Source organism: Cyrtonyx montezumae, unplaced genomic scaffold (genome assembly GCF_038088225.1).
Source record: "Cyrtonyx montezumae isolate F1298 unplaced genomic scaffold, pur_monq_1.0 scaffold_13, whole genome shotgun sequence".
Lineage (NCBI taxonomy): Eukaryota > Metazoa > Chordata > Aves > Galliformes > Odontophoridae > Cyrtonyx > Cyrtonyx montezumae.
The window spans coordinates 6,487,344-6,511,078 of NW_027071859.1; the positions used below are offsets into that span (position 1 = coordinate 6,487,344).

The 23,735-nt window shown below is 44.6% G+C and overlaps 2 protein-coding genes across 4 annotated transcripts in view; one reads left to right on the forward strand and one right to left on the reverse strand.

Moving 5' to 3' along the window:
* Window positions 1–7,177: 7,177 nt before the first annotated feature.
* LOC136045023 (WD repeat and coiled-coil-containing protein) lies at window positions 7,178–13,770 on the forward strand. 3 transcript variants are annotated; one of them, XM_065730640.1, is made up of 4 exons: window positions 7,178–7,229; window positions 8,580–10,455; window positions 11,302–11,419; window positions 13,137–13,770. In XM_065730640.1, exons 2-4 carry the CDS (start codon window positions 8,605–8,607, stop codon window positions 13,406–13,408), a joined length of 2,241 nt encoding a protein of 746 aa, XP_065586712.1. In that variant the 5' UTR covers window positions 7,178–7,229; window positions 8,580–8,604; the 3' UTR covers window positions 13,409–13,770. The 3 variants fall into 3 exon arrangements, with proteins under 3 accessions (XP_065586712.1, XP_065586711.1, XP_065586710.1); XM_065730639.1 differs by lacking the exon at window positions 7,178–7,229 and adding an exon at window positions 7,680–7,819; XM_065730638.1 differs by lacking the exon at window positions 7,178–7,229 and having other exon boundaries at window positions 8,215–10,455.
* Window positions 13,771–18,474: 4,704 nt separating this feature from the next.
* Window positions 18,475–23,735, reverse strand: part of MFSD2B (MFSD2 lysolipid transporter B, sphingolipid) — a 34,697-nt gene continuing 29,436 nt past the window's right edge. The window contains exons 12-15 of the mRNA XM_065731084.1: window positions 23,048–23,157; window positions 21,754–21,897; window positions 19,840–20,016; window positions 18,475–19,024 (exon numbers count right to left, since the gene is read on the reverse strand). Of these exons, the coding sequence (XP_065587156.1) occupies window positions 18,967–19,024; window positions 19,840–20,016; window positions 21,754–21,897; window positions 23,048–23,157 (489 nt within the window). The 3' untranslated portion in view covers window positions 18,475–18,966. The remainder of the gene's footprint in view (window positions 19,025–19,839; window positions 20,017–21,753; window positions 21,898–23,047; window positions 23,158–23,735) is intronic.

Genomic DNA, 23,735 nt, shown 5'->3' on the forward strand with positions numbered 1-23,735 from the left:
TAGCAATAGCTTCCATGCTTATGAACACACATCATGCACACCTAAATCAATTTGAAAATGTTTAAATCATATACAGGCAATTACAACCAAACGACTCCTAAGTGAAGAAATATTTGTTTGCAGGTAATGATTTAGGGGTCCAGTGCAGAGGTATTTTATATAGTGTCTAGCACAAGGGCTGTAAATTTAAAATCAGAAGTAGTAAAAATGCTGCAGGAAGTGCAGAAGGGATTTATGCAAAACAGAGGATAAATTTTCAGCTTTGGTTTGGATGGAGAACAGATGGAGAATCAGTGAAGTAGAGAGATAGAAGACTGTTCTATTAAGCACAAGCTGTACAGAAGATTTTTGCACAAACAATGAGAAAGGCAAGTGGAATGATAAAAAGAGTTTGTGCTCAGCTGAGCAGACCGTACGCTGCAAAAAGGAGAAAAACACAAACTGCGAAGTGTTCACCTTCCTCCAGCAGGGCTAGTTCATATCCAGTGACCAAAACAGAAAAAAAGGAAGAGTTGTTCAGGTCACCTAAATGTTGTAAAGGGGATAAACCCCTCTTCCAGGCTCCTTCTGTTAGTAGAAAGCTCAGCATCCCCCAGAACAAAGGAGTACCAGTGCTGACTCCTGCTCAGAGTCACACTGTTGAGAAGTCTGTCCTTCATCGTCCAAATGAAGGAAAGCTAAGGAAACTTGGGGCTTAAATTAGAAGCCAAAGCTCAACAGCTACACTCAGTATGCCATACCAGTGGCACTCAGAACACTTGGTGGAATACCTGCTCCTCCCAGACATTACCCCTGTGGGGAACAAACAGCATGTCAGAAAATCTGAACTTCCATTTTAGTTCTTCTGCATCTTTATCCAGCACATTTATATGCATCCTGGTATATTTTAGGTGCTAGTATATCATTACTTTGAAGTACAATCTGCTCCAAATTATAGCTGAAACTTACCTTACATTTTCTATAACTTGGCTGTTAAGCATGCAGCATCTGTTTTAGTCTTCCTGGTTTCTTCTGTTGATGCCTCCCTGGGGAAGCTGCTAAGAACAGAAGTGTTATATGACAGGTTGTTGGGTCTTTTTCCCTCATTTCATTTTGAAAACAGTATAGTGAAAACAGCAACAAACAATATAAAAATTAAATGCAACAAAACCAAAGTCAATTGAATATCTGTTGGCCAATCTGTTGGCCAACTCTGACTTTGCACAATGAAATATTTCTTTGGTATTCTTCTTAACAACTAAAAAGTCAGAGTTCACTGCAGGTGTATAAAGTGAACCCTGCACGACCCTCCACCAACCAGTTCCCCTTCTTCCTCTATTGTTACTAAAGAACTGTGTACCCTTGAATAAAGCTCCAGAAAATTGCTGTCTGTACTCATGCTAAAAATCTCAATCATAAATTTCCTTTTAATACACTTTCAATCATTTAAACAGCGTAAATGAAGCCTAACTTCCTGTTCCCTATTTCTGATGTTTTCCCAGCTTGGACCATGAATGTATAGCCTGTCTTAATACAAAACTGCAAGCATCAGACCAATATGCCTTAGGACAAGAAGTGATGGCCTTAAGTTGCACTGGGGGAGGTTCAGGTTGGACAGAAATTAGGAAATGCTTCTTCTCAGAAAGAGCAGTGATGCAGTGGCACAGCTGCACAGGGAGGTGGTGGGGTCACCATCTCTGGAGGTGTTCCAGAACTGTGGGGATGTGCCACAGGTCAGTGGGCATGGTGGGATAGGCTGGGGTTGGACTTCATCATCTTAGAGGTCTTTTCCAACTGGAATGATTCTGATTGTAAGATGTAGACCAAAAGTCCTTCTCTCTATCCCAACACAGTACTCACTGTTCCTAAATAGCACTTGGTAAACAGTTTACCTAAGTTGTTCTTAAAAAAACCCCACCATATAGAACCAGATCGCAAAGATGGAACAGCTCAGTCCTTCAGGCTCATGTGACCTAATTTTAAAGCATCTGAAGTCAGGCAAGGTGAATCCCAGGGGTTATTCAGTATCTCATTTGAACTTATGATCTTATTTCCCATTGTCCTGCACAATAGAAGTGAACTTATGGTATTAGCATTATATAAGTTCATAGTCATTATATGTATATATAAGTTCATTAGTGAATGCTATTGCTTCAGCTTTCTGCCAGGTCGAGGCAGTTTCACCACCTCTGTGTTAAATGCAAACACACTTTGTGGAGGCTCAGCAGTGAAGGTCTCTGCTGGTGCTGTTATCTAACAGACAGCAGAGGGCTGCCAGCTCCCTGCTAATGGCATTTGGGTACCTCTCAGCTGAGTTTCTGTGGCAAACCAAAGTTGTCCTTGAACTTTACCTTTCCTTCACTATTATTCGACACGTGTGTGTCAACAGCCAGGTGTGATCAGATGTCTGGAGGCACACGATGCCAAAGCCCAGCACTGGCACAGGAAGACTTCCTGCACAGGAGGTGACCTTTGCACAGACCTGCCAGTTGAAAACATTCAGACTTGACAACCTCTGTCCTTTGGCAAGGATCCCTCCCACTTGTCAGCAGGCACCACGCTATCCCAACAGACAAGGGATGAAAGCAGAACATTTACGCAGCACAGTGTAATACTACAAATGAAAACAAATAATGAACCAAGCTCCCAGACGAAGGATGGCAAAACACCAGTTGACTTTAAGGGCAGCAGCTATTTCCTTCAAATTCAACATAGTTAATAATGTTTTTAAATAATGGTTTTTAACTGGAAGAGGGTGGATTTAGACTAGATATCAGGAAGAAATTCTTTACTGTGAGGGTGGTGAGACACCAGAATAGATTGCCCAGCAAGGTTGTGGATGCCCCCTCCCTGGAAGCATTCCAGGCCAGGCTGGATGGGGCTGTGAGCAACCTGCTCCAGAGAGAGGTGTCCCTGCCTACAGCAGGGGTTTGGAAATGGGTGATGTTAAAGGTTCCTTCCAACCCAAACCATTCTGTGATTCTGTGATTCTAGAATAAGTTTTTAAATGCAGAAGGCAGACTATAAAAGGCAGTGCAGGAAGACAATGAGACACTGTGATCATCATTAAAAACAGTACAGTACTCATAAGAATGGACTGACAAAAGAAATGAAAAAAAATCAAAATTTGCCATGCAAAAGAACTTCTAGCATCCTGCTTGAGATTTAACTGTGGGATGCTCAGGTCAAGTTTTCCAAAGCGATACTGCGGAAAGGCCATGGGAGCCCTGCTCAGTGCTGCTTCCCTCCTGCCCCAATGGGGTGGAAATGAATGGATCTGAACATTTATGTGGCTACAAATACCCACCAGATCACCTTTACAGAGAGCTGTGTTCCTGGTTGCCCCCACAGCTCAGCTGTATCTCATCTCTTTTACTGATTAGTGAATCCTGCGTCTCTGTAATTATCAATAAACATCTTTTTAACACTTCAGTGTGTTTTACCATCAGGTCGATTCAGTTTCTTTACCTTTTACCTAACACGGGTAACAAATAATACAGGTAAGATCAAACTATTCACTATTTGATTTGTAAGTGTGCTTTTCTTCCCTTGTTGTCGTTTCCCCCCCCTCTCTCCCCCCCATCATCTCACTTTGAACGCCATGTTGTTGTAGCTGTACATGTTATTGACAGGACTCGACAAACTGAGACTAGTCAGGGGACACAGCCTCTTTCCAAGCACTTGCACAGTGGTACAAGGACACCAACTGGACACGAAGCCACCTGGCAGTGGATGTGGATGGAAGGTTACCCAGTCCATTTCTTCTGTCCCAAAGCAGAGATTTTGACTGCTTTGCCTTTTGGCTGGACAGGGATGTGGATGTGGAGCAGAAGTCCTGCAGAGACACAGCCGGCAGCTACTGCTGCAGAGAAAGGCAGCAATTCTGTCTCACTTTGTCACTGCCTTCATCCCACAGATTTTCACTGATCCTTATTAGTCTTCTAAGGGCTGGAGCCACAAGGAACTGCCTGCAAGTCCTTTCACTACGGAGCAGAAATTCATTTTCCCTACGCTTTGGACATACGGTGAGCCCTTCTGGCTTTATGCAGCCAAGCAGAACAGTCAAGTTACTCACCCATCCTCACTGCACACAATGATGCTGTTCACACATCCCACAGCGATGTCTGCCTTCTTGTAACAGCATGATATTCATCTAGCTCTAAATCATTTTCCACAAAATTGCTCATCTTTATTATCGTTATTACTAATCACTTCCCAAAAGTAAGAAGAAACCCCAAACATCTTTACTGTAATAGCAGAAAGCAGTTAAAACCCATATATGTTTTAATTACTGATCTTAGGCTTTTACCACATCCTGTTTAAGGGTCTAAATTACACAGCACTGCCTCACTGAGCTTTCCCATTAAGAAATAATGATTAAATCCTCTTGCTCATTCAATAATGTCCATCACCCGGACTAAGCAGATCTCTTAAAATAGTTTATTTATGAAGTTAACAACAAGTCTCCCCAAATTATTCTTTTCCCTTATAGTAGTAGTATGTGCAGGGTCACCAACCACTAGAGCAGGCTGCCCAGGGCCACATCCAGCCCTGCCTTGAGTGCCTGCAGGGATGGGACATCCACAACCTCTCTGGGGAGCCCGATCCTCTGCATCACTACCCTCTGAGTGAAAAACTTCCTCCTGACATCCAACCTGAATCTCTCCTCTTAGTTTAAAACCATTCTCCCTTGTCCTATCACTATCAACCTGTGTAAACATGTTATGTTTTCAGTTTGAACTTGGGTTTATCTGCAGATGAAAAACATTGCAAGTGAAGGATGAAGAAAGCCTGAGAGCTTTGTCAGACTTTCATAGGCAAAAATTCTCCTGCCACATGCCTAAAAGCAGTCTGAGAGCCTCTGAAAATGTAACTCTGCCAATGCATAGTACACCAGAAGTATACTGAAAGGTTTTTACAGAATCAAATTCTTTAACAGGTACTCATAATTCTTTCTTAGGCTGTCTTATATGTTTACTAAAATTGTGTTTAAAACCAACTTGACAAGCAGATGCCAAAATGGTGCTGCAAAATAAGTTATGAGAACACAAATCTGTTCTCACTGCAGGGACTGCAGTTTGTGAAACAGCTCAGTGTCCAAGGACAAGGCTGACTCAGTGCAAGAATATATGTTTTAAAATGCTTTGAATGAGCATGAATAGGAAATCATGTCCACAGTTTCATCTTTTTAAACACATTTTCTTTTACACAATTTCGTTGTCCAACTTTCTATTTTACATACAGCTCCAACGGGTTCTGCATCCCTGAAGTAACAGAGGCAGCACAGATATCAGCAGTAAATGAGTTGAAGAATCTAGGGGGGAAAAAAAAAGAGAAAGCAGATGTTTACTTGCGTAACAGCCACTGAGAAATAAGCACTGTGACTACAGCACCGTCTGAGGCATTTTTCAGTGTAGTCTCTCCTCCTGACACCCGATCCATTTATACAAAAAAGAGGAAAAAAACCGAAATCGGGGCTTTCACAGCGGTACAACGGCACTGAGGAATTCGGCTCCTCTGCAGCAACCTGTCTGGTATAGCCCCCTGCTGGCTCAGCTCTGCCTTAGACGCGAGAGAGCAGCGCAGCCCTCGGGCTCAGAACACCACACGGCCACCCCCCCGGTGCTGAAACGTGGCCGCAGAAGTTCTCTTTCCCACATCACCTTCAATTTATCCAAGTCACAGGGCATATCATTAGCGCTATATGAGGTGTACATTCTGGTCACCCTTGTTTATTTGTTACAAAGGGATAACAGGTTCTTCACTGCACATGATCCTGCGCCAATGCCAATGACTGATGTAACAGTGTTGAGTATTCCAGCACATACAGTTCTACGGAGACAAGAGAGACGACCTCTAGAGATCATCAGTCCAACCCCCTGCCTAAGCAGCTCCCAGCCCAGGTTGCACAGGTAGGCGTCCACGTGGGTCTGGAAGGTCTCCAGAGGAGATTCACCACCTTTCCGTGCAGCTGTGCCAGTGCTCCATCACTGCACTGTGAAGAAGTTCCCACACACATTGTGCAGAACTTCCTATGCTTCAGTTTGTGGCCATTTCCCCTCATCCTATCACCACACACTGCTGAGAAGTGCCCAGCCTCGTCCCTATGACTCCCGCTCCTTAGATATTTATAGACGTGGATCAGATCCCCTCTGAGTCTTCTTTTCTCAAGGCTGAACAGCCCCAGGTCTCTCAGCCTCTCCTCATAAGGGAGGTGTTCCACCCCCTTTATCATTTGTAGCCCTCTGCTGGACTCTTTCCAGGAGATCCTTGATCTTTTTTGTACCGGGGAGCCCAGAACTGGACACAGTGCTACAGGTGAGGCCTCACTAGGGCAGAGCAGAAGGGACAGATTCAGCCCCATAGGGCGGTGGGCACAGCACCAAACTGCTGGAGCTCAGGGGGCGTTTACAACAGCATCGAACTGACATCCAAAAGGGCTCATTATTGCATCTTATGTCCAACGCGAGAAATTAAGGCTAAAGAAGCTGCTCTGGAATAGTGCTGTGTGACATTTGTGTGTTCGCGACACTGAGCTCATACGAAACCCCACAAGCACAGCGCGCCCGCCGGGGCGCCCGGAAGAGACTCCTCGCACGCCCGGCGGGATTGGTGGAGCGCTGATGACGTCACGCCCCGCCCCGCTGCCTCTTGGGAGCTGTAGTCCTTTGGCGCCCGCCCCGTGGAGGTGCCGCCCGCTGCGTCACGGGGCCCGGGCGTGGCCGGCAGGAGCGCCGCGCGGGAGGGCGGGACCGAGCCAGGGGTGGAAGGTGCCCGGCGCTGGGAACGGTGCGCTTTGCGGCGGGGATCGTCTCCCCGGAGCCGCTCTGAGCCGCGGGGCGGGTGAGGCTGCCGGCCGTGTCGAGCGGGTCGATGAGGGAGGCGGGGGAGATCGGTGCGGGCGGGCCCGAGCAGAGAGCGGCGGGGCGCTGGGGCGGGCGGCACCCGGCGCGGGGCGAAGCGGCGCGGGCGGGCGGGTTTGGGCGTTCTCTCTCACCCCCTGCTACGGCTGCACGGCCCTGCGGGGAAAGCTGTTCTCCTCGGAGTGCCAAGGGTCGTGGTGGGCTGAGGGACGGGGGTGTGGCACAGGGCAGAGCGAACACGATGGCCCTTGTGCCTGCTTTTTCCCTTCCCAGGTGTGCTGCGGGGGATGTGAAGCCTCTGCTGCAGCAGAGGAAGGCGCTCACATGGCCGCTAGGTGCGATGTCTCAGTGTACCCCGTGAGGGGAATTGCCATCTCCTTGCCCTAAGTAAGTATTGCCCTACAGAGGGCTGTCTTTCAGGTTTACACGCGGTGATCAACTGAGGCTTTGATGCTTCTGCAGAAGCAATGGTTGAGGTCGGTGGTGCTGGAGCTCAAAGGAGAGCTGGGTCAGTGCTGAGGTACATCCAGCTCCCATAAGTGCTCTTCCTCTGTGAGGAAGCACGCAGCATGCTTAGAGTCAGTGAACCCTTAAGGTTGGAATAGACCTCTAAGATCATATAGTCCACCCCCCCAGGCTTGTCCCCTTGACCGCTCAGACTTGTCCTTGGCAGACATTTATTCGTAGCTCTTCAGGATTATGAAACTCACAGAGCACCTTCTCTCCAAGGTAACCTGCTTCAGCGCTGAGCTGTCATTTTTGGTTTTAATTTTTCCTTCATAGCTGACCTAAATCTCCTTTGTTAACACTAAGCTGATTATTACTTTGCATGTTTACTCTCACAAACTAAGTGATCCCACTTCTTGTATCTCTCTGTTCCTTGAGCTCTGTGAAGCCTTTCCATCATCTTTGGACCGTGAAACTCAGAACTGGGCACAAAACTCCAGTGGAGATATCACTTGCTCAGGGGTAACGGGGTACTTATCATCCTTGTCTATAGCACCTCTTAACATTATATTGTCTTATTTTGCAGTGTTTTCACATTATTGAATTGTTTTGTTTCGGATCTATACTACTAGATAAGACTGCATTTAGAGGTGTTGAAGCTAGTGAGTCATATATAAGCTATCACAGTATACAGTTCATGCCTCAGGTAGATGGCTCTGTCCCCGTCTGTGTTCTAAGTGTCCTTTGTCATACAATTCCTTAGAAAAATCTGCTTTGATTCTAGCTTTCTTCAAAATTATACTTGCTCTTTTAGAGATGTTTTTGGAATAACCAGGCAAGTGCCTCTTACTTACCCACTTGATACAGGGTCCGATTTATAAATAATGCATTAATGCTCTGTTATAGTTGTAAGGGATTACTTTATCTGATCACAGTCAATAAAGCTGAGAATGAAGGGCAACGTTCTGGAAATTCTGAATGCTAGATGTTGTTAGAAAGTATTCAGAGAAGCAGCAGCCCGTCAGTTAGAATGAAAAACTGGTTTTGTGATGAAAGTGCAGCAGCCTAGGCCTCTATACACATCAGAACTTCTTTCTTTTAAAAGCACATTACACTGTGGAGACATTATAAGGAAAAAAAAGTAGGGTTGTGGATTAAGTGTAGATGAATATTGTGTGTATTGATGTGACTGAAAGGAAGAGTCCAGCACTGTCAGGACCATGAGCTAAATGTACATTTGGATGTGTGCCTCCGTTCTCTACATTAATTTCTCTTCTTTAATTTGTTTAGGCATCTCATATAAAAAAAAACAAACATGGAGCTAGGAAAGGCAAAGCTTCTGAGAACTGGCCTTAATGCCTTACACCAAGCAATTCACCCTGTGCACGGGATTGCCTGGACTGATGGGAAACAGGTCATATTAACTTCCTTACATCTTCAGAACGGAGAGCCAAAATTCGGTGACTCGAGCGTCGTTGGTCAGTTTGAACACGTCCACGGACTCTACTGGGGCCCGGGATCCCCTGACGCCCCAGCCCTGCTTGCTGTTCAACACAAAAAGCATATCACTGTTTGGCAGCTCTGCTTTAATGCTACAGACAGAAATAAGCTCTTAGTTTCTCAGATCTGTGACATCAGCGAGCCGTTTCCAGTGCTCCCCCAGGGTTGTGTTTGGCATCCGAAGAAGGAGATCTTGGCCGTGCTAACGACGCGGGATGCCTCGGTCTTGCACTCTGTTCATCTCAACAACTGCAGAGTTAAAGCAGATATTAAAGGCAGCGGTCTCATCCATTGTGCTTGTTGGACTAAGGAGGGCGATCGCTTCGTGGTCGGAGTCGGCAGTGCCCTTCACTCTTACATTTGGGATGATGCTCAGAAAACGCTCAGTGCTTGTACTTTTTGCCCAATCTTTGACGTGGGAGGCTACATCTGTGCTGTCGAAGCTACTGTGAATGTCCAGATCGCTGTCACTACGGAGCTTCCTCTAGACAAGATCTGTGGCTTAAATGCCGGCGTCGCTTTTGAAGTCCCGGCGAGCGTTGAAACAGAATCCTTTCCCTCGCAGTCCAGCTTGTGTGGCGAGGAGGAGTATTCCATGGATGGGGGGAAGAAGGCACTGGATGCTGAGAAGCCCTTGTCTGCAGTTACATCTCCTGTAGATCTGACCCACATACTCTCTAGCAAGCCGGGTGCTGACTCCAGTCCTCTCCTTCATCTGAGGCCCAAGGACTACTTGACAGGAAGCGGGCAAGATTCTTCACATCTCATTTTGGTGACTTTTGAAAAAAAGGTGACCTCTACCAAAAAAGTCAGCATCCCGGGCATCCTGGTTCCTGATATAATGGCTTTTGACCTCAGAACTCAAACCGTGTCGGTCGCCTCCAATACCTGTAACATTATTTTAGTCTATTCGCTGACTTCGTCCAATTTACCAAATATCCAACAAATTCAGCTGGAGAAAAACGAGAAGCCGAAGGGTTTGTGCTTCTTGACCAATAAGTTATTACTGGTGCTGGTTGGGAGGCAGAAATTCACCGATCCCGCTTTTCTTCCGTCTTCACGGTCGGACAAATACATGATCCGGTTGATGATCAAGGAGCTGCTGTTTGAAGCGGCTCCTTCGACGTCTGCTTCGGTTCATGGGAGCTGTGCAGCAGTCGGTGGCAGTTTGAGTCTTCCAAACGTACCTCACGATGCCTCTGTGGACCCTCTTAGCCGTGGCCTCCTGATACCAGATCGTGCTGCCATCCAGTCCCCTACGAGCAGAAGGAAACTCATCGAAGAAATAAAGAGTCCAGGTTACGAGCCAAGCTGCTTGTTGAATGATCTCAAAGATAAAAAGGCTTCCTTGAGTTTTCCTGCAGCTGTTGAGTCTCTCAATGCTGAACTGCCTAACCAGTCTGCATCGCTGGCGTTTCCTAACAAGCCCACGTCTCCGAAGAGACAGCTAGAGGCAGCTTCCAAAATACCAAACTCTTACAGAAATAACCTGTTAAGTGAGAAGGAAGCGAGTTACTTTTCAAAGAATGTAGAAAAACTGTCTGGCAACTTTACACAGTTGCAGCACCATGTCCGTGAGCTAACCGAGCTGCTCAAGTCGGGGAAGAGAAATCTCCCGACGTACCCATCTTCTCTGGAGCCCTCTTTTATTAACATCACCTGTCAGGTAATTCTAACACTGGAAGCTTTAATCTCTGCATGGATATGTGGTCTTTGTAAAGCACGGGGCTAAAGCTCTTGTTGGGTTAAACGCAGGAGGACAGGATGTCGCTGCCCTGGTGTGCAGTTAGAGGCTCCTCAGGAGGGGTGGGCACGGAGTAACCATGGAACGGAGGGGTTGGGTTCTGTGGAGTTGGCAGATGACAGTGATGTGGTTGAGAGCCTCAGGGTGGGAGCCAGGGGACACGCAAATACAGCTGGTGTTGTCCTCGTGGCTGAGTGGCCTTTAGAAAAATCCCACTATGGCACTGATTAATTAATCTGTGAGGAAAGAAGAGATGCGTCTGGGTCAGCTGCCCTTGTCCTTGTGGCTGCAACTTGCCAGACTTTAACTGGGAATACCATACAAGTGCACGTGGTTCCTAAATCATCTAGATGATGATCATCTTCCTGGTACAGAAACTGAGTACAGATACTAAAGGGGCTGATCAAAAAATGTGCCCTCCTGGACTTGTTGCTTGTAAACAGAGAGGGTCTGACCCCATCCTGCAAATGATTAGTATATTCAGAATTGGTGCACGTGAATCGTATGCATTTCCAAGCTCTACTCTTATCATCCATCCACACTTTGCTTTGCCCCACGGGGGGATGTTCTTGGCGACACTGGGTTTTAAGGCTTAGGGTGGTGATGATCAGAGGTGAGGCAGATAAGCGCTGCTTATTTGTTAGCACATTCCTTGTTCATAAGATGAAGGAGGGGGGAAAGAGAACTTGCTGCCTTACAAACTTCTGTTTTGATGGATGATCTCTGCTTAAATTGCTGTGTCTAATGGAGCCTTTCTTGCCTTTGCAGAAGCAGCTTTCCAGAAACGATTCGGATGAAAGGCGGTCTGTTATTCTTTGTGAGGGCAAACTTCGTCTTAGTGCAGTCCAGCAGATCTTCAATCTCTCTCTTGTAGAGATGCAGCATGGTACGTTGTAATTATCCAACAAAATAAACACTTGGAACACGGGCAGTGTTCTCAGAGGGCAGTGGCAGTGTTATAATCTGATCTGGAAAAATAACCCTGAACAAATACTGAAAGGTTATTAATATTAAGTTAGCCCTTTTTTTTTTTTTTTTTAGTAATGTAAAGATTCTTTTCAGAGTGTGCTTTGACTCAGAAGAATCCTTAGGTTATTAAAAAGTGAGCAAACTTGAACACACCACTCCTGTAAAGCAGCTGTATGGGAAAATTACTGTCACCTGGTGTTAATGTATATTTTCAGCTACTCCAGAGGGAAAGGTGTGAGTAACAAGGAAGTTTGAGCTGCCTGCTGGTTTTGGAATACAGTCTTTAATTTGTAGTCCCACTGTCTGGTCTCCTTCCATAAATTCCTCAGTTCTCTATAAACACAGAAGTAGCACTCTGAATGTTAGCAGTGAAGCTCCCTTCAGTTCCTGGGGCGAGGAAGATGAGCTCTTAGTGCTGTGTTCTTCTCTGCTGTCATCCATTTGTCCTGTGCACATCCAATGTGCCTGTGTACGTGTCACTTCTAAGTGGATTACCTTTGGCAGCAGCAGGAAACACACTTTTGGGATACGGCCTCTCGTTCTCAGTACTGTTTTCCAGCTGCTTGTCACTGCAGCTATCCAGAGGACTTAAGGCTGCTGTTCTCACCACTGTGCACGTTCTTCTTCTCTGTAAATGTCTTTATTGGAATATTAAGCATTCCAACAGCTAAAACTGATGGCTCAGTAGCAGGTGACTCTTGAAAAGGTCCTTTCTGCTGTCTTGGTTTTGCTGAGTGCTTGTCACGCTGCAGTGACACACGGTACAGTGACTGCTGGTGCAGCACTGCCCAGAGGGGTGGGATACACCTGGTGAGAAAGGGGGGCAGGCTTGTAGGTTCTGGTCTGGTATTAGTGGGTAATGGACACAGCGAGGATGGCAGTTGGGGATTCCTGAATTGTACTGATATTCGAGTTTTTATTCCCAGTGAGATATTAAGCCAAAAGATTAAAGGGCTGTGTGCTTTTAAGCTGCAATCTTCTCCTGACCTTACTTGTGTCACGGAGTTACGTAATGTAACTGTATGAACAGCTGGAAAAGTTTCTCTGAACCCCATTTTGCCCCCACCCCCAGCTCTATCCTATTACTTCCTCACCTTAATGGATACAACTGTGACAACTTGCTGTAAGAACTGGGGAAAGTCGGTGCTTCTGATGCAGTAAATGGTTTTGAACTGTAAAAATGGTGATGTGAAGTCAAACAGCAAATGGGCCAGAGACACAGGGCTTGTACAATATAGTGTTTCTTCCTCATGTTTATTGGGATCAATTAATTGGAAATTATATTTGTCATATAGTTTAATAGATGGCTGCTCTGTACAGTGTCTGCTGCTCGGGCACTGGCAAGTAGCCTGTGAGTGCCCAATGAAATCCAAGCCTGGATGCTTAGGAATTCTGTTCAGAACTTAATTCCCCTTCCTTAAGTGTGCATCTCTTACAGTCACATCTCTGAGTGGGAAAGCTGCTGAGGAAGCTGAGTTCTGCATAGCTGCTTACAGTCCTTTATTTTTGATGTTATCCAGCCTGCATCTTCCCATCCCTTTTGCATACCCAAGCTTTTCATTTAAGAAGAAATAGGTTTTCTGTGCAGTCAGCATACCTAGTGATGTGTATGAGCAGGTGTCCTGTCTCCACAGGTTGCTCTTGGATTGTTCTCACAGCAGACAGCGAGGGCTTCGTCCCGCTGACGTTTACACCCATGCAGGAGGTGGTTGTCAGAGATGCCAGCACGAAGGGCTACGGAGCCCGTTCCTCCAAAACTTTGGACATAATCAGCTCCACAGAAGGGTGCAGACACGCTGCTTCAGAAAGCCTGGATATCACCAGCTCTTTGGAAGTCCTCAGAGACTGCTCCTGCAAGGCTTTAGCCATCAGTAGCCCTTCAGAGCAGCCCAGCAGTGAAATGTAACTTTGTACGGTGGTTTTGTAGTGCCTGTCTTACCACAGGAGACTTAGGAACTCATGGCTTAGGACTGCAAATTCTAAATGAAGGTCTGCCTCAGACCTCTGTTGGATTTCTGTCATCTTTTGTTGGCCATGGCTGTAAGTTATTTATGGAGACCTTAGCTTTTCTTATTTTATACTGAGCTGTGTTTTTTAATACGCCTTCTGCAGTGTAGACCAGGTGTTTGTATCAGTGATCGAAGGTAGGAGTTCTTAGAAGCTCTAGAGCTGAAGCTGTGATCCCAGTCTTTAATATATTGGTGTTTTTAGATAATAGTAAACTTGCTTAATAAAGACAGCTGTGAAAATGCAGCGTTCTTCCTCATTTTCTCACTTCTGCCAAGTCCTGAAATGCTGCGTTCTTATTTGGAAGCGGGGAGACTCTGTGTCCAGCAGAGTGCATCTGGTTTTGCACTGGTGTCAGCTGAGGCTGTCATGTTCAGGTGTACAGTTGGGCCAACACAGGGTCACATAGAAGGTCCATACTGCATGGAGGTGAGACCCTCTGTCCCACATTTACTTGGCAGTGTGAATTTGGGGACGTGGCTGTGGGAACAAGGAAAAGCCTTGATGTGAGTAGCTGCTCAGCAGCAGGTGAGGCACTGCTGTGGGCTGCTGTGAAGAAAACTGCACTGAAGAAATCTGCACTGCAGCTAGAGCTGGATGTCTTCGTATGCAAAGTGGCTGGATGTCTTCGTATGCCCTCAGTTTAAAGGCTGCCAGGAGAAAGAAGTTCTGTCCCCTTTGCGGTGAGAGGGGGAACAGTGCAATCTAGAAAACTGCACAGGTTGATGCAGCGTGGATTGCAGCACCAGGAGAACAGTAATCCAGGACTGCTACCCCTAACGTTAAAGCACGGTCACATTAAGAGGTTTATCAGGCTTTCACAGTGACACTTAACTGTGAGAAGGAGTCAAGTGACGAGATTATGGAATTGGAGCTGCTGCCTCTGGAATAATATAATCTCTTTTTCATTGCCTGTTTGGATATTTAGGCACTGTCAAAAATCATCCGCCCACAGAATATGATATTAAAGGTACAACAGAGCTAAAAGCTGCAAAGAGAATCCAACAAGGCAGCCTGCATTGCTGCAAACTGCAGCTGAGGCAGTGGCTCTGATGATGTTTGGGCAAAGGGTGAGTTTGTTGTGGAAATGGAAATTCTTCCTCATGGATGGGTCAAAAAGAATAAGAATCTGGTCAGCTGTTGTAAGCGTGGTGCTGTTAGCAACGTGACAAGCTGGTGGCCTGCATGGATGCCAGGGTGGAAAGGTAACCTCTAGGTAAAACAATCCTTGAGGTGAAAGGGGTGGTGGAGCCTCCTAAGCTCTGAAGGAAATCCCATTGATCCCTTGCTGAAGGTAAATGATTCCACGGGCACCAGCAAAGTCAAACAGGCAAGGGATGGATGTGAGCATATCTCCATCAGGGTTCTCACCACCTGGAGCAGAATGCAGCAAAACTGTAGAGAGAAAGCCAGACAAGAACATGATCAAGTCCCAAATCTTACTTCTGATTCTACACCTTTAGAAAAGATGCTTCCCTGCCATCCAAGAGCACTGCTGCTCTCCAGGTGGGGTGAGAGACACTGCTCTATGAACACCTCCATTGTTACACTGGGACCCACCTTTCCTGCAGAGTGCTGTGGCTCCAGGAACATCCTCCCTTGATCGTCTGCTCCGCTCTGTTTCACCAACTTGTGTTTTCAGACACTGCAAGATCTCAGGGGCAAACCAGCAAAGTCTCCACCTCAAGGACTGAGGCATGTGCTCCTTCTCTGTCTTCTAAATGAAGCCTCAGAGTGAGTTAGCATATGTTTATGCAGGAGATTTGGTGCTTAATGATGTGAAAGCTATCTAATTTCGTATCTTAAACCTATACTATAAACTCATTTTTATAACCATACTGCTCAGCATTCTTGCGAGCATCTGAACCACGGTCTTACAGAGAGTTAAGGTGGAAAAAAAAGCACTCAGAGCAGTACAAGGAGCTTGTGAGCTCAGAAAGGAATCACGTGAAAGCAGGAACTCTTACCCATCAGTTGGAGGAATCCAGGTGACCTTTCCATTCCCTTTTTGAAGGGAAAGCTTCTACCATCACTCTTCAAGGCTGTTCTTTTTTTATGCAATGATATGAAACTCATACAAGATATGTGATTGACTACTGTACACAGAAGTGCTACTGGCTGTGCCCTATTGCATGAGACTTGGAACGACCTTGCCTTCTTTGCTTGTTTTCAAAGAGTTTGCCAAAAAACACCAGGCCTTAGAGGACTTAGATTTCCCTCAAGGAAATTCCTCCTTGGAAGGAGATGACTAGTTTTGTTTGGAGCTTTTTTTTTATCTCCATCCCAGAAAGACAAGTAGAAAAGGAGAGGAACGTATTATGTTTGGCAACACTCCATGGACCCAAAAAAGCAGAGTTTAGCTCTGTCCACTATGAGGATTTTACTCGAGCTACAGAAGGTGAAAAGAGACGAGCGGATGCAGCAGGGATTGACTCTAGCAGTGGTTGTGATGAGGCACAGAGGTGACATAAGGAATTAGTTCTCAAATCTGCAGACCCACCTCTTGAAAACCTGGTGACCTGAAACTAAGCAAATGCCCAGCGACAGATGTCCGGTGTCACCTATTGAAGCAGGGGACTCAGCTCAAGGGATCTAATCCCCCTAAGCTGTAACAGCCCCCAAGCCCAGGGGCAGACAGGACAGCACAACACAGCTGGTGGCACTGCCAGCAGCAACCTTCCCCTGCAGTGACAGGGAACTGCTGTCTGCGCAGTCAGTTGCAACGTACAGGGAGTCCACCTGCCAGCAGCAGCGCTCCAGTTGGAAGTTTTCAGCTTTATTTTTGAGCAGAAACTACAGAGGGGATGAAACTGGAAGAGGTGACATGCGACTGACTGTAGCAGCAACCAGGCCAGTGTAAAAGATCTGGGTGGCCGTGAGCTTACACCACGTGAGCACAGGGAATGGGCATAGTCTGCATTACAGGGGGCTACCCAGGGACACATGATTCTCTTGTCCTTTTCTCCCTCTATTTGTGTAAATCCTTTTATTGGAACAGTTTGCACGTAGGTGGGAATTCTGTCCTCCAGACCCTCAGCTGGCTTAAGCCAATCTCCCGTGTTCTTACTATTAATTTGGGTATTCCATGAATGAGAGCCCCTGGGGAGGAAGGCTGGCCCTTATTAGTGATGATCAGGAGAGGCAGGAGGTTTATGTTAGATTGGTATTTGTATGTCAGTAGGAGAATCTGCTTCTTCCAGTCATGTGTACTGAACATACACACCAAGCACACATCATTTCAAACTCACAAGAAAATATAGAAAGTTTGTTTGTTTTACAATAACCTCTAATACAAAGAAAACCACAAACAACTTTTTCCTGTCTCACTGGAAGACAGTTACTGGTCAGTGAACCAAGCTTGCTGTGCAATTAAATGGGTGTGTGATGCAGTTCAGAAGCAACTCCACAACTGATCTAGCAATACTACCTTAGGCCAAGTTCTTGTGGCCAGCCAGGAGCTTCTGCAACCTTTTTATCACTGGACTTAGATTTTGGCATACATATTGTGAATGGCGTACATATTTTGGTACATGGATGTGGGATCTCTGCCTTGTAGCTATAGATTTATAGCAGCTGAAAGCAAAACCCATTAAAATTAATAGGCTTTACTGGGACCTCTGAAAGTTTTTAAAGGAGACCATACAGACACAAATGGTACAGAATAAATCAAATCCCCCAGATTGATTTCTGTAGTGCTTAGGAGCTATGTAATAATACTACATCATTTACCTACTTCAAAATGGAGTATATCTTGTATTTCAAATTCTATTAGACTGAAAATTGTAAACAGACTTAGGGTTTTTATTGCTGTAAACACGTGTGCCCCAGGCAATACAAACCTTGGTTTGTATTTGGCTGAAACCTGAAAAAAAACATCCCCAGATGTCAGTTCAGTACAAGTCTTAAACATCATTCACTCTTACCCACATACACTCAAAATACATCCTTAAAGGCTCACTTGTTGTATAGCATTGTACCAAATTAGGACAGCCCTTAGACTTTCCTGAAAAGGTTCAGGTTTCTGTATTAAACTTCATGAGACATGCTGTGGATGCACTGGGTTTATTTTACAATGTCTTCCCAGTTTTCAGTCCGTGATTTGCCTCCCAAGATGGCCCTGAGCAAACTCCTTATGATCACTGCCCCCAGTGACACCTCCCAGTGTGGCGTGCTGCTCTTCCAAAGGCACTTGCAGTACAGAATTAAGGCACCCTCCCATATATTCGTAAGTGAAGATGGCAGACTGTAAATTCATGTCCTGTCTTGCTCTGTGTTAATTTCTTCATGAAAACAAGCCTTCAGCTCTTGGGCTCATTGCTCACCCCTCCAAATTTAGATATCTTCCTTCAGAGTCCAGTCATTTTAGCCTGAGATTGAAGATGTCCATCTCTTCTCTGGCTCCTTAAGAAGCCCCGAATCATTAGGCCTGAACTGAACTACCCCACAAACCACCAGCCTTTAGCTGTACTTTGTATCAACCAAATGTGTTGAGCAGTGTGAATCTATAGTAGAAATGAGGTTTCTGATAATGTATCTAAAGCATGATGGGATCTCTAACTGAAAAGAATCACCACTTAAAAATCAGGTGTAGCCTTGTTGTGATATACACCGTGTGCAGGCAGAGAGTAGCAGCTATGCCATGGTGTTTTGTAAGGACGAGACTGCCCACATGAAAAACAGCTGGGAATCACAATTGCTTAATGGCCAAAGTTACAGAAATTTGAATGGCATAACTCTAATTTTTGGAAGAGACAACTGATCCGGGGTACCTTGAGCAGAGATGTGGTTTTTAAAATGTGGTACTCACGCTGACCAAGATCTGCTCGAAGTTGTGTGTGAAACGAGGAACTCCAGTGTTGGAAACATAATGTTCTGTTTCAAACAAAATCTATAGTGTTAAATTACATCAAAACCTCTTTCAGAATTACTCTTTGTGAGAAAATCTTCAAAGCATATCTGACCTGTTTCATTTCAAAACTAACAAAATCCTAAATGTTTATAGCACACATCAAGATTCCCAAGTGCTTCCTAAACACACGGGCGTGCAATTTATAGGTAGAGATTAAGTTTAGAAGTTCAGAAACCACCCCGGCCTCTGAGGGTGATACATATCAGATGTTAAAGTTTGGGTACTACACCAAATGACACCTTTTCCCCACAGCCTACAAGTTCATAGACCATCCTGCTGCAAAAAGATTGCAACTTTATGTTATCACTGAAAAACAAAGAAACAAACAAATGAAAAACCCAAATCTCCAATAGCTTGCACTCCTGAATGGTTGTAATGTCTCTCCTAGAGCAGTGCGTAGTGATGTCCCTCTCTTGATTTCATTACTATCAGAATCATTCTTTATTCTTTCTGACATTATGGGAGCATGGAAACGACCCAGAAGACTCTCACAGAGTTTGTGTGTGGGATGTGAAATTGAGTTTAGGAAGTCGATGCATTCAGAACTTTCAGACTGAGGTGTCCTTTTTGTGGTCATCCAGGTTCTCTGTGCTTTGATGGCTCCTTCTGTTAAAAGCAGGACAAATTATAAGGCTACTGTTGTTAACTGGACGGGCCACAGTTTGGCAGTCTCAAACAACTAATACAACAATAACAGATGTGCTTTTATGGACAGTGTCTGTTGTACCTACACAGAGGGGAGAGTGGCATTTTAGGTTGTGGGTATAAGAAAATACTTTGAAATTTCAAATCTTCAGGGATAGACTGTTTTTATGCATGCCCCCAGTATATGAGGCCTTCATTTAACAGAGATGGATGACTTTGAGCTGGGCAAGATTTTCTTTATAGAGGAATAGGGAGGAAAGAAGGGGATGAAGGGTCAGAGGCAAGGTAAAAAGTGCTTAAAGTTGCCCTTTCTTTTTCTCCCATGATCTTTTCTGCCTGCTCCCCTAAATGGTTTGGATATTTCTATAGACTATAAACACCAAGAATGATGTCAATAATCCTGTTTTCTTCTGTATATAAGAAAACTGCAACTGTTCACATTTTCTCCAGTAATTTATCCTAGTTAGAAGACTCTCCATGTCTGCACTGAAACACCGTGCGATAACAGTGGTCTGTGTGGCACCCCAAAGAAGTAAAATATAGCAGCTGATATATCTGGCAAATGGTCCTCTAAACAGCCAGCACAATAGCACAAAAATAAGGTACTGGAGCATGTAATGATATCATTCAGTTAATAATAATTCAACTGATAGAATGTTGTTTTGTTTTGTTCTGAGGAACATAAAGGTATACATTGGTAGCTAGTAATTTTTCCCCAGTATGACTAAGAGTTGCTGTAGTGATGTGACTGCTATTTTCTGCTAGTTCAAACCTACCTTAACACTTCAAGTGCAAGCTTTGTTTCTTTCCGACTTTCTTCAGTGATTGGGTAGAAGAGGAGTATAAATAAACCTACAAGGATGAGGACAGCAGGAACTGCTCCGATAAGGATTTTCAGAGTGAGGATCACATCCTTGGATTGTCTGCATATTCCTGGCTTGTACCCAGTAAACCTAAACCAATGGAAACAACAGAGGTATGCGTATGTCCAAAACTTATAGACACTTGTTCATCAGAAAGTCTCCTGCTTGGATTACTCCCTTCTGCCAATGCTCTTTAAGACTCTTCTCCCATTTTTCTTTCTTTTTTTTTTTCTATGCCCCTCTTTTTCCTCTCCATCCCTGTATGTTTTATGTCTTGTTTCCTGGATCTCACCTTTCTGCCATTTCATATAATTGCATCACCTCTGTATTTTCTCATTACCATAATACAACATTTAACTATTAAGAGGAGGAGGGAATCCCAGGCAAGGAAATTGGTCTGATCTGTGACTCTTATTAATATTCAGCAAAGTATTCACCCTCAGCTTTAAAAAATGCAAAGATCCCTACCAATTTCAAAAGCAATTCTTAACTTCAATTTAAACACATACTTAAGCATGCTGTTCAACACAGGCAAATTTACTCAAGTGCTAAGAGTTAGGTACACATCTACACTGTGTTGATACAGAGCTCTCATGCAGCCCCACAAGCACTGATCCATTCAAGTTCCCAATTTGTGGAATGAGTTTGTATTCCTCTGAATATTCACCTATGTTCTCCCACAAACATCTGCCTTGGCAAATAGCTGGGAGCTCACTGGAGTGGAACAGCAAAAGGGCTCATCATTGAAAAGTTAGCTTGCTTGTTTTAAACTCTTCCTGAACGGTCAGTAAAAAATGGCAGATTTGGTTAAAGAAATGTAAACATATGGTGTAGGTTGGAGGTGTCTGGTGAAAATTTGTTCTTTTCAAGCACCCATGCAAAGTATCTGAGTGATTGCACGGGCCTCTTCGTCAATTTGCAGAGTGATTTCTCTCTTCACACTCTTAATAATGTTGATCAAAACTTTCGCCAAAATGAAACAAACAACTTTTTACAAATGAGGATGTTAGTAGTAAGGATCAAAAACTCCTAGGCCAAAAACATTCAGCAAAACTTTGGCTGTTATTTAGTAGTTTTGACTGCGGGCCCTGAAGCAAAATAGTCTGGTTACCAAAACTTGACTTGCAGCCAAAAGCTAACTAATATTTTGGACAGGTTCACTTCTAAATGTTCATTGCATGGTTGTGTGCTGTTCATCTGAAACCTGTATCATGTACAAATGTAGGACAGGTATTGGACAACTTTTCCCATGTGTCCTTCTAGTCAGAACATACAAGGCAAGTGTTGGGAGGAGAACAGAAAGCGTCTTCCAGACTGATATCGCTAAGGTGATGACAGAACTGTGAGAAAATCTCTGTTCCAGACTCCATTCAGCATTCAATTCCCCAAAACCATGCAGGAATCTGGGATCCTGTTATGCAGAACAGGCCACTAAGCTCACTGAAAGCACTGCAATCTGTGCAAAGACTTACAAACTCATATATGTAGTCCAACCCGGATACAATAGGGATTGCTCAGAACAGGTATCCCTCTCGTGGGAGACGTTCATCAGCTGAGCTTTCATAGTCAGTTCTAAATCCACTACAATTTACAAACATAGTTTGAAAAAAGTTATGCCTAAAGGAAAGTCAGGCCTTTCTGAACTGCAGCTTGCTGGAACAAGCGCTGAATGCTCAGTGGCCTGGCCTCAGTATTAACAATCCTGTCTTCAGTGGTCAGCCAACTAGAGCTGCCAGCTCTTTCAGGGCAAAAGGCAATTAACTCCATGAGGTAAAGGCAGAGCACTTTCAGAGTAGATCCACTAAATGAAAACATAGTGTTCCTTACTCCAGGCAAGCTGCAGAAATTCCCAAACCAATTCCTGCTGACATCTTGGTAAAGAAAACATAAGAAGAATAGAAAATGGTTTCATGTCCTTTTCTGTGAGGATTCTGCAGGCGAAAGTTATCGACAACATCAGGCAGCATTGACCTAGAGGTAAGCAAGATAAGAGTAAAACTCAAGCTGAACTCTCTTCTCAGAGTTCAAACTTACTGAAAGACACTCAACCCTCCAATTTCTAACAGCTAATTGATGTAACCAGTTATGCAGATGAGAGAATCCAGTTCAAAATGTCTTACTGCTGGACAGAAGGGCAAAAATCCTTATCAGGAACGAACAGTCACACATCAGCAAGTATAAGAACAGTAGAGGAACTGCCAGACACTTGCTGGGAGGTGGCAGAATTCTTTAGACTGATTAATTCCAGCAGAAATTGTGATATTTGACAAATTCTTAACAAGCTAACAAAAAATTCTGAAAACAGTGACGCTTATTCCCTCTTAAAAGAGAAAATACTTCAAGTACACTGAATTTGGTGATTGGAAATAAGAATGAAAGCTGCACAAATGTCAACTGAGAACTGACATTTTTTCCAGTGTATTTCATTATTTGCTGTTGGAAGAAAAGGCTGATGGCCTTCTGTGCAGAAAGGTGTTTGTAGTCTGACTGCATATATTACGTTTCCATGATCTCTTGGAGTTTCAGAGTTTTCAGGGAATTGTCCAAATGAGTAATGCAAAACAGCTCCCAGCAGTGGTCTTTCTTTCTGGTCGACTTGACCTGAACAATAATTATTCCATCTGGAGAGGAAATGTCCCATTCTTCCCACATATTTTCAGTCCTAGAACCAACAACCTTGAAATCTCTGTTTCTTTTATCCACATTGCTGTGGTATTTAATCCATAACACAGGATTGCTCAAGAGAGACACACTGCTTGACTTTCTTTGCTACTTAATTGCTCAAGCATTAATTTGAGTACAACATTCAGCTTCATCATTTTTGTAGTCCTATTAGAAACCACACTTGAGCAACTGATTGACTCTTATCACAACTTCAACAGCTACTTAGGCTACTGATTAATGTGGATATGTCTAAGTACAAAGAGCAGCTACAGTTATAGTACAGGCATAATCCGTTAACAACAGCATAATTACAAACAGCCTTTCATCTAAAAGCAAAAACAAATTATTGGAAGGGACTCTTGCCAAATTTTGTCTCTTTCAGAGGCAAATTCCATGCAACGCACTTACACAAATAGACATACAACCCTTCTCCACCTCAAATGTAAAATTTTCCTACCATGGCAACAACAGAGATGCTGCAATGCTCAGACCAGAGACAAAGGCCACGAAGTAAGTCAGGATCAGGTTTGGAATGGTGACTAGCATGACTGCAAAAGGAATCATCCACTGAGGAAGAAGAAAAACAGCACATATAACTTACAGTATGCACTATTTAGTGGTATATAAATCATTTCTTTCAAAGTATAAGATTGTCTTGTGAAATGATACAGCATATATGTCAGCCTGACCTCGGTATCAGGGAAAGTTATGGAACAGATGATATTGAGGGAGATCACACGACACGTGCATGGCAATAAAGGGATCAGACCCAGCCAGCACGGGTTCACCAGGGGCAGGTCGTGCTTGTCCAACCTCATCTCCTTCTATGACTGGGTGACCAGACAGGTAGATGAGGGAAAGGCTGTTGATGTAGTCTACCTGGACTTCAGCAAGGCCTTTGACACGGTCTCCCACAGTATTCTCCTAAGGAAACTGGCAGCCCGTGGTGTGGACAGGTTCACTCTTCTCTGGGTGGAGAACTGGCTGGAGGGCCGTGCCCAGAGGGTAGTGGTTAATGGAGTTAAGTCCAGCTGGCGTCCTGTAACGAGTGGTGTCCCCCAAGGGTCAGTTTTGGGGCCCATCTTGTTTAATATCTTTATTGATGACCTAGACGAGGGAATTGAGTGTATGCTCAGTAAGTTTGC